General features: G+C 41.6%; 1 protein-coding gene across 2 annotated transcripts in view; it reads left to right on the top strand.

Moving 5' to 3' along the window:
- The window catches only part of Grin2a (glutamate ionotropic receptor NMDA type subunit 2A), a 420,942-nt gene that overhangs the window by 391,740 nt on the left and 14,943 nt on the right, over positions 1-14,259 (top strand). For both annotated transcript variants that reach the window (XM_060364161.1, XM_060364162.1), the window contains exon 12: positions 11,306-11,544. In XM_060364161.1, coding sequence (XP_060220144.1) covers positions 11,306-11,544 — 239 coding nt within the window. The remainder of the gene's footprint in view (positions 1-11,305; positions 11,545-14,259) is intronic.

The following is a 14,259-nucleotide window of genomic DNA, read 5'->3' as shown; positions in this document are numbered from 1 at the left end:
CTGGTGTTCAACAGACTGTACCCTTTGGCCCATTACCCACTGATGGCCACCTGGCCACACACACCACCTAGATCCCAGGGTAGAGTGGAGCTTCAGTAGCAGAGACCAGATCATCATAAAGCTGCACATGTTTACTGACTGACTCTTTTGACAGAAAAGATTTCTGACCTCTGGTTTTACTGATAAAAGTTAAATGTGCTTTTCTGAAGTAATTCTAGCAATATTGAATTTAACAAAACATAGTACATTCCCCTTTGCCCTTGAAGTATTTCTCTCTCTTTGTAAAGAAACTGCACATTAAGAAAGAAGGTTTTGTTCTCTCTTAGACTGTCTGTTTTCTTATACTTTCTTTATTGTCTCCTCTTAACTCTCCAAAAATCAAAGGCTATCTTGTACCTTTGCTATGACATTTAGTCATCAGTCTTTTTGGTCAGTTGAAAAATATGATGTGCATTCATCATGTACCACAAACTACAAATCCTCATTAATTTTTGTATAATTGTGCAACTGCCACCCATTTAAAAAGCTGAACATGACCCAGAAAACTTCCTTAGAACATGAGCCCATATCCCCCAAAATAACTACCACTCCTTTCTCCATGATTGTGGGGTCTTTTTTGACCTTCAAATAAATAGTGGAGTCAAATAACAAGTGTAAGGTTTTAAATTTAGTTTTTTCATTTTAATTGCACCTACAAATACAATGTTGGATGATGTATGCACACCCCCCTGCACCAACTCCTCCTTCGTGCCTTTTATGACACTGATAATTCATTGGCTCTTCATTGGTATGTGATGTTGTATTGACCAAAATCTCATCTTCTGTATTCTTTTCAGTGTTGCTGCTAATGGATTTTTGCAGCATTTATGCCTTGACTATTGCTGTATATTTTTCAGTGAACCATTTAGCTATGTGCTTTTGGAATTCTCAAATGAGCGACATTGATAGTCACATCATGTGCATATACTAAGTACTGGTAGATCCATCCTGCAAGTTTTCAGGAGACATACAACCAGTCACACTTCTGCCTGCAATACCTGCTCCTCCTCTTGTGATTGAGTTGCCTATGGTTGAGACAAAGTAGACTCAGTACAGCTGAAGTCCTAATGTGCACATCTATAGCTATGTGGCTGAAGGTTGTCATGTGATCAGAGCCAACAGTCAGGAGACCGAGATTTATTCCCCTAGCCAATCTTGATGTTTTTGGTGACCTTGGTCCACAGGACATGACCTCAGATCAATGGGATGAACACAGGGGATTGTCATGTCTGCCTCACATACTGAGTTGGAATCTAGTGACTTCCTAGTCATCAGTTGCTCTAGCAGCTGTCTGTAGCAGTACTGTGACCTCATTTGGCTCTTTAGTCATGATAAGGGATAGCAGGCTAGAGGAACGACCTCATCAAAGGAAGATGGAAGCCTTTTTCACACTCTAGTCCTCTCCAATACCTACAGTACACTGCAGATGAGGAAAGAATCCTTGTTCTGTTTTAGCTGTGGATGATACTAAAAACACATGCGGTCCTTCCCAAAGTCAGCTCATTCTTCTTTTCTGTCCTTAACTCTTTCTAGTCTCCCTCGGCCACTCTTTCTCTTTCCTTCTCTCCCACTGTCTCCTCACCTCCATTCCACAGCTGAGCCCTAAGCACTTTGCACTGTCCTAGGCAATGAGGAATACAGACAAAATTAGAAGTGGTCCATTTTAGTTGTGGATTTTATAGTCTCAGGGAGCTTATTGTCAACACTTCAATAAAAACAGAATTGAAAAGCAGTGAGGTCATTTTATTTGCAGAAAAAAAATTATATATTTCTTAGCATAAAATATTAAATTACTGCTATCATTTCTTTTCTTACATCTACAATCTTTTAAAACACCAAGACCCCTTTGTGATATTAAAAATCCTCATTCCCTCAAAGTCTGAGTCGTAAGATTTTGGGGACATTAGATGGAGAAAATGTGCAAAGTCAAAATGTTACTGTGAATTCATTTGAGTTCCACATTTATTCACATTTTAAGTCATATCAGCTTGACCGTCTGCCTCTGTGTGAGCAGTCTGGCTAAGGAGGCACCAGGAAAGCTTAGTCCACAGAGATGCCCAGGGACTTCCTGTAGGTTTTCTTCAAGGCTGGCTTTTGGCAATGTGCTTGCTGTTCAAGCATGAGGATCTGATGTTCATCCCAGAAGCCATGTGAAGAGCCAGGTGTGGTGGCATGTATGCACCAACAATCCTCATGCCATGGCAGTGGAGGCAGGAGGGTTGTTATGTTTCTGAACAACCAGACCAGCCAAACCGGCAAGTGCTAGGTTCAGGGACAGGCCTTCTTTTCATTAAAAAACAAAAAGGTGGAGAGTGATTGAGGTGTTGTACCTGATGCCAGCCTCTGTGCTCCATCCTGTATAAACACACATACACACAAAGTCTTACTTCAGAGAAAAAATTCTTTCCAAGTTTACCCTCTGATAGGAAATTTTGACCATGTATATTGTTTGATATTTTACAGACTTCTCACCCTCTTTCATCTTGTATTATTCATCTTCTCCAAAAAGATAAGCACTGGTAATCTGTATGCATTTAAATTTCTAACTCCTGGTGGCAAAGTTGGTCACATGACCTGTGCACCCCCAGCCAGATGGTGACAAGTAGAAAAAATTTGCAATAGTCAAGATGTATCCACAGAGCAGAAACCTCAGTTGGAAGGTGGTAGTTGGAGAATTTGTGCCAAAGACAGCTTGTCTCTGCATCTAACTGGCTCCATTTAATCCTAGCCTGGTTTTTATTTTAGTTTGTGGCTTCTCAGCATTATGCATAAATGGAATATTCTGACATTTAAATAAGGACTATTTATCTTCCAAATTCGGTCTACTTGTATTCAGAATCTTGTACTGTTTCCCATCATACCACATACGTGGGGATGCACACACCCAGGCAAGCCCACGTGGATATGTCAGGTGTCTTCCTCTTCACTCTCCTCCATATTTTCTGAGACAGGCTCTCTTGCTGAACCTGGAACTGATGAATTTGGCTAGATCAGCCACCTAGTCAAGAGTAGCTTATTTTAGGACTCTGGGAGCCTCTTGTGTCTGCCTCCCAGCACCAGGATTACAGGTGCACACTGCTACACTTGCCTTTTCATCTGAGCCATCACTCTAGTCATGACCCACCACCCCTTTTTCTATTAAAAAAACTTGGGATTTGAAGTCACCATAAGGAAGAAAAGGATTTCAATTTTTCATTTCTACATCCAAGAAGTTGCCCTTGACCTCCATGATTTGGGTCTAGATTGTGTAGTAAATCAGTAAAGGCTCCATGGTCAATGGAAGACACTATGCTGACCTTTCTTTACTGATGACTATAGAAAACACCCACAGTCTGCATGCCATCTCCCTTCCACACACAAGGCCTTGACTATGTAGGACCTAGACTGTTCTCACTGTCAGGACTGCAGCTTCACCAGAATCTGTTCTTGTTGAAAACACAAGTGTTCTGTGACTCTGTGCCCTAGATTTTCCATAAAAAAATGCTGTTGCTGTTTTCAATTCCAACTGGGCTTCTGAGAAGCCCAAGGTGCCCAAAGCCTCAGCTAGACATAAAACAGATGAAATGGGGTCAGTTCCCCCAGTGGCGCTCACAGAAAACCCTAATGGGATCAGCAGCAACATCATGCTGACGTCTTTGGGCTATAGATGGAAGCCTGTTCCTCATGGGAACCACCATCCCTATGTGCAAAAGCTTTGATAGGATTGTGTCTGCCCTGAAAGTTAACCCTCATTTCTGGGTTCCATAACTGCTCTTGACCCTTTTGCTTGTAGCTTCAGAGACTGGTCTCTTTAGGGCTCTTGCTGGTTCTAGATTGGTGGGTCACAAGATAGGCAAACAGAGAACCTTGTACCATCTGTAGATAGTATGGGAAGACCTGCACTGTGTGTTGGGAATACCAGAAACATAAAACACCCCCCCCCCCCGAGTATACTTACCTCCCATTGATGAAGACACTCCAGGACACGTCACTGTGACAGTTTATATGGAAGCAGCAGAAGAACTTTCCATATTAGTTGCCTGTTTTAGCACTGTAATCAAATGCCTGACAAGTCGCAAATTAAAAGAGTAAGGGTTTGCTTGGCTCCCAGTTCTGGGGAGGCAGGTGACCACAGCAATGAAGCAGTATCTTCCCTGGCCTTGAATTCTTTGACTCAAAGACTGTGTCAGTTAGGAGGGCTCTCTTCCCGAGCATACGGTCAGGAAGCAGAGAGAACTAAATGCCGGTGCAGCACTCACTTTTTCCTATTTATTCAGTCTGGAACCTCAGGCTATGGGATGGTGCTATCCATATTCAGGCCTGGTCTTCCCACATCAGCTTACACAATCCAGATATTCTCACAGGATTCCCAGAATACAGTGTGACACTCACAACTGAAATATCCAGAAAAAGTTGTTACAGGTGATGGTGACAATGATGACACCTCATAGCAGATCCAGCCAGTAGGCTTTGCTAGGTTTCATCCAGTGACAATCTAGCCCTAAGCTGTCAAACCAGAGCTGCGTGCTCTGCTTGCCTCCAAGCAAAGGACAGGACTCTAAGAGTGATTGTGTCTCTGTCATAGATTTTTCTAGTGACCTTCTGTCACACTTTAGAATTATCATTCAAATTTAAAGTTTGAATGAGCCACAATACACACACACACACACACACACACACACACACACACACACAATTCCAGCCAGTTTTTCTTATATTGCATCTGAGGAAACCCTGTCATGAGCCATGATTAGAGAAACATGGGCAGCAGCCAAAGTATGAAGCTGTAAGAAGGTTTTCCACTAGGGAAAACATTCAGTGGCTCTGTTGTTTCAGAGTACCTGGGAGTTCTTCGCTGTTGAAGTCTTGATCTTATGGCACCTCTTTTGAGTCTGCTCCCTCTTCCCTCAGATCCCAAACTACTCCTTGATCCACCAACTCCCCATGTTTCTCCTTGCTTCTAACCTTATGAAGACCTAATCTTACCATGACATAATTACTGATTTGCATGAAAGTCTAATCTGGAGGACACTGAGTTCATAGCAGCCAAAGGCAGCATACTAATTGTCACTCAGCAGAAAACATACATGTCTTAAAAAATGTGTGAATGAGTAAAGAAAAAATAACACAAAGTTTACAGAAAACCATAATCATCAGCTCCATCTCTTTCCATCATGTCATCCCTGCTGAGGATCAAGAACTCTGGCTAGAAACAAACAAAAAAACAAACAGAAAAACAAAACAAAAGCAAAAAAACATTAAAAAAAAGTAAGTTTCTGGGCCTGCAAGGTTATCTGTGGAAGGTGACATTTAAAAACGTATTCAGCACAGTCGTAGGCCTGGACAAAGCCTAAAGGGCACTGGTTCAAAATGGAAGTTTCTTTTCATAACTGGCCTTAGAAGAGACGTGCAGGGATGCTGGAAAACAGTCATATCACTTGCTATAAAGTCCATCCTGTGGCAATCCCCGTAGCTCGTAGGCGGTTTTACAGAACAGAACAACAGTTCTGTTCACTCCCCGTGTGTTCTGACTTCCCTCTACCTGAAAGTCAGGAAAGTAGCAAAAAGGTCTGTGTATTTGTTGTAGTCCTACCCAATTTAAGCTTGTGGATACAAAGAAAACAGTTGCTTTTCAAACAACAATTTGAAAAGCAGCTGCACTCTGGAAGTGTTGAGGACTCTTAGGGCAAACAAGAAACTACACTCCTTTCACTTTAGATGTCACCGCATCTTCTGGAGAGCCAAGTCTCTACCAGAGCTGGGCACTCTTAGATTTACAGAGTGCATCAGTTAGGAGGACTCAGGTAGGCTTGTGTGCTGCACTTGACTATCCCCAGAGAACTGTCATTAGCCTGTTAGCTAATGCAGACAACATCATCTAATTCTAAGAAATCTCCTACAAAGTCGATACCACTGTGTGCCCACTTAGTTGATGTCAAAACCGAGGTGTAACAGGAAATCCCACAACTCCTCTGCCTTAAATCTCAGCTGCAGGTGACAATGATGATGAGGCCAGCCACAGTATGTGCAGATGAGAGCTATGAGTTAGTTTTAAAAAAATAAAAATAAAACATGAAAGTAACTAAATATAGTAGATTTGTATGTAATTTTGTCAACTTAGAAAAAAATAAGTGTGGACTAGGAGATGGCTCAGCCAGCAATGTTCCAGCAAGGCACTAGAACAGTATGTGGAGACCTGAATGTGATGAACCCAGGTAACAGGAAGTCTGACAGATATGCCTGCACTTGGCAGTAGATCCCTAGAAGACAAAGAAGGACCTTCGAAATAGGTACAGTGTCCCAGTGGTTACTGTCTTTAGAGGTATGAACAGGGGCATCCTTTGTGGGGACCAGTCTCCTCTCAGGAAGGGGGAACATAGTGTGGTCTGGACACACTCAGGCTCCCACTTGCTTCTGGAAGAGTTCAGCCTGCATCCTCCCATCCAGAACGAGCTTCCTCCAGGAAACAGATCTAGCAATCACATTTGCCAGCACTGATTCCTAAGATAATACTGACAACCCTGTGATCTCCTTGTAAGAGGGGGCTGTGTGATGCCATGCTCCTCCTTATGAAAATGATATTCAATATTTGATGTCCCACACAACTCAGGGCATCCTCATTGCCAGGGCTCACTCTCCAGTTCACTGCAGCACTCCCCGTGTGTTCTGACTTCCCTCTACCTGAAAGTCAGGAAAGTAGCAAAAAGGTCTGTGTATTTGTTGTAGTCCTACCCAATTTAAGCTTGTGGATACAAAGAAAAAAATGGAAACCAAAATATGGATCTGATGCTTAGTATGTGCTATAGGCCACGAGAAATAGCAAAATCATAAAACATGATCTCAATCTCCCTCGAGGAGATTATAATATAGTCTGGAAAATTAAAAACAGAATAGGAAAGTATTTGATCCTCAGTTCACTAAGCTAGGATGAGGGCCACCAGGCAGGGACTATCTAACTGGAAAACAGTTCCAACAGGATGGAGTTGGTGCTGAGAAGTGTCACTTCACTCTCCTTGTGGAATTGTGGTTGGGATTACCAAGCTGGCAATTCTAAAGAGAGGTGTTGTGTGCTCAGGCAGAGGACAAAGACAAAAAAAAAATTCTTTGTATTTGCATCTTGAAAAGAATCCAGACAATGTTTCTTTTAGCCAGACTACCACTGTCACGGGCTTACAAACCCAGCTGTTTCTGAGATAACACTAAAGAGAAGCTATTTTGGGAATTAGATGAATCCTGGGGAGAAAGACCCATTTTTATATGTGTGTCCTCACAAACTCAAGGGAAGGGAAACTCAACAACAGGTTGTATTGTAGGGAGTGATTTGGTGGCTTTAGAAAGAGGAGACAATTATATAAGCGTCGAGGTTTGTGGTGGGCAGAAGCCTTTGACTGAATCAATGGTACTGCGTGGTTGGGAGATAACGTTAGTCCTCAGACATTCATGGCTGTGCTCAGTGCTAGAGTATGGAGGAAGTTAAGGCAGAAAGATACACCTTTCTGCCCCTCTGTCTGCAATGCTGATTCACCAGAACTGCCATCTTGGGTGACAAACTTGCTGGGAGATAGAGTTCTTAATATTTTTCTGCTCATAAATATGCATGCTCCCCTTCTCATGTACAATTCTGAGACCTTCAATGAGTCATTTTGTCTATGAAAAGGAAACTGAGAGAATCTATGTCCATCAAAGAAAATAAAATGTTCCCTCTGCTCAAAGCTGAGTGAGAAACCTAACTCAGATGGTTTGGAGAGACCAAACGTACATCATTTAAATGCTGCAATCATAAGATTCAGTCTTTTTCACACAAAAATGAGTGTACTAAGAACTGAAGCCAGAGCTGGGAGAAGCCAGCTCTAAACCATCTCTAGGGACATTTCTGCAACCCTGTGATCTTGGGGAGCATATGGTGTTTAAAGGGAGAATAACTCCGTAGAGGATTAACTCAGGATCAAAAGCTAGAGAATTATGAGATAGGCTGTGGTTCATACTGAGACCTGAAATTGTTAAAAGTGATAGGGTCATGCTCAGCCACAAGTGGGGCATCTGTACTACACTGCATCTTCAAGGCTCATGGAGCATGGTGGGAGCAGGAGCGTATGGATGGTAAAAGCCAGAGGTCATGGGAGATTGCTATGAAATGCTGTCTTCTGGACATGACAGGGCCATAACACTAACGAACTCACAACAGCTATGGTTGCTGGAACAAGACCCAGCTTGTCACCATTCCAACATGGACAGGGAAGGGGCTCATGAAGCCCTGGCCCTCGCTGAGGAGCTATGGGCAAGTGATGGCCAATGGGAAAGGAAGAATCTGCTTTTTTTTTTCAGCAGTGTGGCCCATGGTCGGTTGCCAGCACGCTTCAGTAAATGATGCCCCATATCCATGCGCAAATTGGCAGCACTTACTGCACCCGGTGTATTATTAAAAATAAAAAATAGGAGTCTTTGAGGGGATTGTAGCAAGACTCGGGAGAAGCTGAATGGAATAAATAGAGGGAGATAGGATCTAAGTACATTATATGTACATCACATTACCAAACAATAAATAAATAATGTAAAATATTACAACTGTTACCAGGATAGCAATCATTGTGAGTAAGAACATGGAACAAACAGAAGAATGTACAGTCTAAAAATTATGCTCCTTACCTGGACAGTGGTGGTACACAGCTTCAGTCCCAGCACTCAGGAGGCAGAGACAGCCTGGTCTCTGAATTCAAGGCCATCCTAGTCTACAGAGTGAGTTCCAGAACAGCCAGAGCTATAAAGAGAAACCCTATCTCAAAACAACAAACAAACAAAAACACAAAAAATTATTCCCCTTGAATATAGATTTGAAATTACCAAACTAGAACAGGATTGAAAATCACCGTGAAAATAATTAGTGAAGCTGGAAAAGAAACAAATATCTCATGTAAAAAAAAAGGTTAAAATGAAATATTACTAGTTAAAGAACAAATGAAATAGAGAATGAATCTTCCTGTGAATTAACCAACTCCAACCCACCGAGATAAATAAATATGAAATCAAGGTTAATAACCTGAAGGGTAGACTGTTAACACTCTTTGTTAAAATTTTCAAGACAAAATGAGTTATTGTAGATCATTAGAGAATTGTTAATTACAGCAATCAGGTACTATCACCTATGAAAAGGGAAAAAGTCTTGCACAAATACTGACAACACTGATCAACCCTTGTGAGGATGTGGAATGCTAAACAGTGCTATCAATTTGAAATACAGTTTAGGCAGTTTCCTAAAAAGCTTGACATGTTTTACCATATAATTCAGAGAATTCAGCAAAAGGCCTCCAGATTATTTTGACTAAATGAGTTAAAAACTTCCACATAAACACTTCCCTAATCAATGTTTACAGTGGCTTTCTTTGCAATGCTGTGAATTTGGAAATGACCAACATCAATATCAATAGGTATACAGATAAACAAACTGTACCCAGACTGTGAAGCTCAGTAAGGCGAAGAAATGAGCTATTGATTCAGAAAAAACTCAGAAGCACTGCAAACACTTATTATGCAGTGAAAAAGCCAGTCTGAAGAGTTCACACATTGTATATTTCCAACTACATAACACTGGGGACAAGACAGTACTGTAGATTATCAGTTGACAAAGTTTGGAAAAAGTTACAGAGAATAAATGCTTTAAAAAAATGGTAAGATGGGGGAGTTAATATATAAAGCAATAATAGATGATATTTAATTTTGATATTTAACTATGTATGTATACATGTGAAGTGGGATGTGTCAACACATACATGCAGATGTCAGAGGACAACTCTCAGGAGCTTGTCCTCTCTCTGCATCATGTGGAGCCTAGGGATCAAAGTTAGGTTGTCAGACTTGGCAGCCAGTGTTCTTCTTTGCTGAGCCATCTATCTGTTTTACAGTATTAAAGCTGAGTGCCATCAGATAGAATAATCACACGGAGACCAAAATTTAAATAAATAAAGCACACCCACATGTAGATTGTACACCAAAGCCAAATGAAATTTTCAGAAGCAATTTGAGAGAAAATACAGACCGTGAAAAAAGCACAGGCAGTGAGCATACCACTGATCTCACAACAGCAATGCAAATCTGAGGAAAACTGAACTTCATCAAAGGGCTTAGGAAAGACCACCACCTTCTTGCATCAAAAAATGAAACTAAAGCAAAGATGATAACACACCAATCCCACGAAACTTAAAGACAAGACCCACTTGAAATCCGTGATGATAACTACCACCTTCCTCAAAGGAGAGTCAGCAAAAACATTTAAAACTGTTCTTCCTTCAGATGCCGCCTCCTCAGCTCGGAGATCAGACATTTACTGACACAATGCAGTCATGATTTGCATATACGTCTTCTTTGATGATCAATGTCTTTGAGATAGAATTCTAAAGACCGATTCACTGAGTAAATGCCAGTGCTTAGTGAACTGTAGGTCCCAGTTGGTGTAATTACTAGACATTGAGATCATGGAATTTTATCCTGAATGGGGATTGGACAAAACACACAGAAGAAATTATGTTAGGTATTCCTCCTTTTTGTTTCCATTGAAAAGCGCACCTGTTTCTTTAATGGCCTTTTGAAGTGAGGAAGATGTTCACTTTGCAAGGGGCCATTTAGAGCCAACACGTCTTTCTCCAAAAATGTTGAGCATCTTAAGCCTGTTTCTTGTGCATGAAGTTTTGGAGTAGTTTGGGGTGTTTTAAACATGAGAATGTTAATGTGTCTGAGGTCCATCATCTTCCAGGCACTGTTCTGAGCATTTTCCTCATGATCATCACTTGTAGCACAACCTATTTTTTAATGAGACTTAATGTGAACCATGCTCAGCTGACCCTCACCACAGCTCCCTGGAGTATGCACTCTTGCTGGACACTGGCAGGTGGGCTGTGACTTCAATGTCACACAGCTAGCAAGTGAGAGGGTTGGAGGTTGAGGCTTTCTACAGCAGTATGCTTGTCCTGAATGAGCTTTGGGGAATAGGGTGTTAGGGTGTGTAGAAGACAGGGAAATAATATGGGGAGAATGCAACCATAATCAAAACCAACCCAGGAATTGCCAAATTCACCATACTATTAATATGTATGGTGAATACCATTCAATCCTGTCTATAATGGTAGCAGGAAGGTGTTAGCCTCATCAACTGAATGGCCAAAGGCCAGTCAAGCTCAAGAACTTACCTTAAAGTCACACAATTGTAAGTCATGTACCTGTTCCCAAGTCAGGAGCATCTACACTGAGTCGTGTGCTCAGGTCCTCATGCCTGTGGGTGCTGTGTTCTGTGCAGGTGAGATGGAGGAGCTGGAGACACTGTGGCTGACAGGCATCTGTCACAATGAGAAGAACGAGGTGATGAGCAGCCAGCTGGACATCGATAACATGGCGGGCGTGTTCTACATGCTGGCTGCCGCCATGGCCCTCAGCCTGATCACCTTCATCTGGGAGCACCTCTTCTACTGGAAGCTGCGCTTCTGCTTCACTGGGGTGTGCTCTGACCGGCCTGGGCTGCTCTTCTCCATCAGCAGGGTCAGTACTCCAAGCAGCTCCCTTTTAGTACAGCAGGCAGGTCCAGAACAACACAGGCGGTTCAGAGACTCAGGCACATATGTGCACACTGCTGACATTTTTTATCATCTACCAGTCATCTACGTACTTCCTGTCTATCTCAGTCATCCATTGCCTATAATCAATCTATCATCGACTATGTATCTATCATTTATCAGTCCATCAACTATCTATCGTCTATCATTTATATATCTATTCATTCATCTCTATCATCTACCACCTATCAGTCTATCAACTATCGATCATCATTTATCAGTCTATTTGACATCACCTATATATCTATCATCTATTTAGTACCCATCATATGTATCATCATATATATGTATCTGTATGTGTCATCTATCCTATATCAATCTACCACCTGTCATCATCTGCCAATCTATGAATCTATTTAACGCCTATCATTATGTGTCTATCTGTCATTTATCCATTGTCTGTCATCTAGGTAGCTGTCTTTTTATCATCTATCATCTATGTTTTCTTTAACTCATCTACTTGTTTCTTTCATCTTCTGACTTTAGTGGTAAGAAACAAAAAAACCCACTCAGTTTTATGTGCTGGTCATTATTGGAGGAAATGAAATAATCAGTTTAAAATGAATTTATGTATCCTCAGCATTAAGTGATTTTGAGAACTTTAGAGATTCAGAAGGTCCATATTAGCTTAGTGAAGAGAATTTATTTTCTTCATTCAATTACACTCGGCTTGGGTTCTATGCAAATATATATTTTCTAATTAGCTTGATGGCATCTAAACACACAGATTGCTTAAAAATAACAACATGCATGCATATAGCTAGGAATTATGCCAACTTTAAACTAATTCTCCCAGCCAATTACTAAAGGCTTTTCATATCCAAGTGGTTTGGGATTATGTTGAGCAAATGCACACCGTTGCATTTGCTTGTAAACCCGGCTTCTTTTTGGAGCAGACAGTCAACTTGGTAGGATCATCATTGTAAAAAATGAACTGAGTCCTGCATCCCTTTCCAAGCATCTTACAGGTGGAAATGAAAAGGTTTGGTTTTGTGCAGAAGAAGCTGTGTCGGCAAAAATTGAACTTTTCCTACCTTCCAAAACACAGGGGTAGGGGCTCCAAGTCATTACTGAGGCTGTATCCTGAAGGCTTCAAGGAGTCCAGAGGAGCAGAGGCTCCATTCTCCTTCAGTCTTATTTGTCTTCTAAATCAAAGCAGCCTGACAAAGAATGCATAAGAAGGCTCCATTGCTTCCCTGACTCTTTCCTGTACTAGGGAGAAACCCAGAAAGTTCAGCTCCCAGTGCTGAAAGCATAGAGCAGAGGATTGCCAGTGATGGCAAGGTATAGCTATTATGGATAATGGTCAGAGCCAGATACTTCCCCTTTCTTGTCTCTATTCATTGTGAAACCTCTGAAGAGTAGAGTAATCTGACCACACCCATTTTGTCAATTAAGAAACTGGGGCTTAAAATGGGCCTTAAAAAACTTTCATCTTATACCTGAAATAATAGGTTTCCTCGCATTGTAGCCATCAGGCCATAAATGACATACAGCAGAGGAGCTGAGATCACAACTCCTAAGGAGCAAAACCTATGTTTGTCTTCTGGCCTTCACACATGTGTGTGCATAGTTGTATGGGCATGCATATACTTGAACACATACGCACGCATACACATGCACTCATGCATGTACACACACACACACAAATGATCTGTATACACAGTTGGGTCACATACATTAGTTAAGTTCAGAGTTTAAGCTTCTTTCTAAGGATCTGTGATGCTCTGAAAACTCCCAAGGCAGTATCTGCTCCACGGAAGATATATCTCTACATCAGTGGTTCATTCAACACACTGACCGTGCAGCCCCTAGACAGAAAGCTATCACCACAAGTAAGCATCTGCAGCCTGTCTTGCAGGCTCAGTGTCTCTGGAAAGCTCCTGGAGATGCAACATGGATGCCAACCTGAGAGGCACACATCCCTGACACTGTCAAGCTCAAAGAACACATTTATTACACACTGGAACCAAGCTTCTACAATGGAGGTCCCTTGTCATATTTTTATGACTTTAACAAATACATATTCCAGTCTGTGTTAGTTTTCTATCGAAAGTGTTCACACACACCATTTATATAAAAAAGGAAAAAAAAAAGCTTGTCATTCCCAGTCAAAAAAGCCACCTTGATTGTCTCTTGAAGTGTGAGCAATAAGAGACATAGTTAAAACAGAAGCCTGGGCATGGGGACTGTAGATGCCTTCCCACTGTGTACCAAGGTAGAATGAAAGATGCTTTTCACTAACTGGCCATTAAGAGCAACAGAAGTCAGACACTATCAGGACTAGCCCAGGAGGAATGGGACAAGAAGGGCTGTAGTGCCCTCAAGCAGTGAAAATGCTTTCAGAAGTCAGACAACTTGACAAGCAAATCAGGTTGACCAGAAAAATGTGTAGTCCACCAGGTACACTAAGAAGATGCCTTATTTCCATAACCTTGAAAGGGATTGTGAGCAATGGAGGAGGAACCAGCAGGAACATAAGAAGCTCCAGCCAGGGGTTAGTTGGGCTCCAGAGGTGGCTAGTCTTACTAACCAGAAGGCATATGTGATTTCTGGAATAAACTTTCTATAGCAATGAGTAGCATGCACTGTTTTGTGGCTTAGACAAGGTGGGCATTGTAGGTTAAAGCAGATTTGAAAT

The sequence above is a fragment of the Meriones unguiculatus genome, chromosome 11 (genome assembly GCF_030254825.1).
Source record: "Meriones unguiculatus strain TT.TT164.6M chromosome 11, Bangor_MerUng_6.1, whole genome shotgun sequence".
NCBI classification, from domain to species: domain Eukaryota; kingdom Metazoa; phylum Chordata; class Mammalia; order Rodentia; family Muridae; genus Meriones; species Meriones unguiculatus.
The sequence above is the reverse complement of the archived record's forward strand: the minus strand, read 5'-3'. Positions and strand labels throughout refer to the sequence as shown.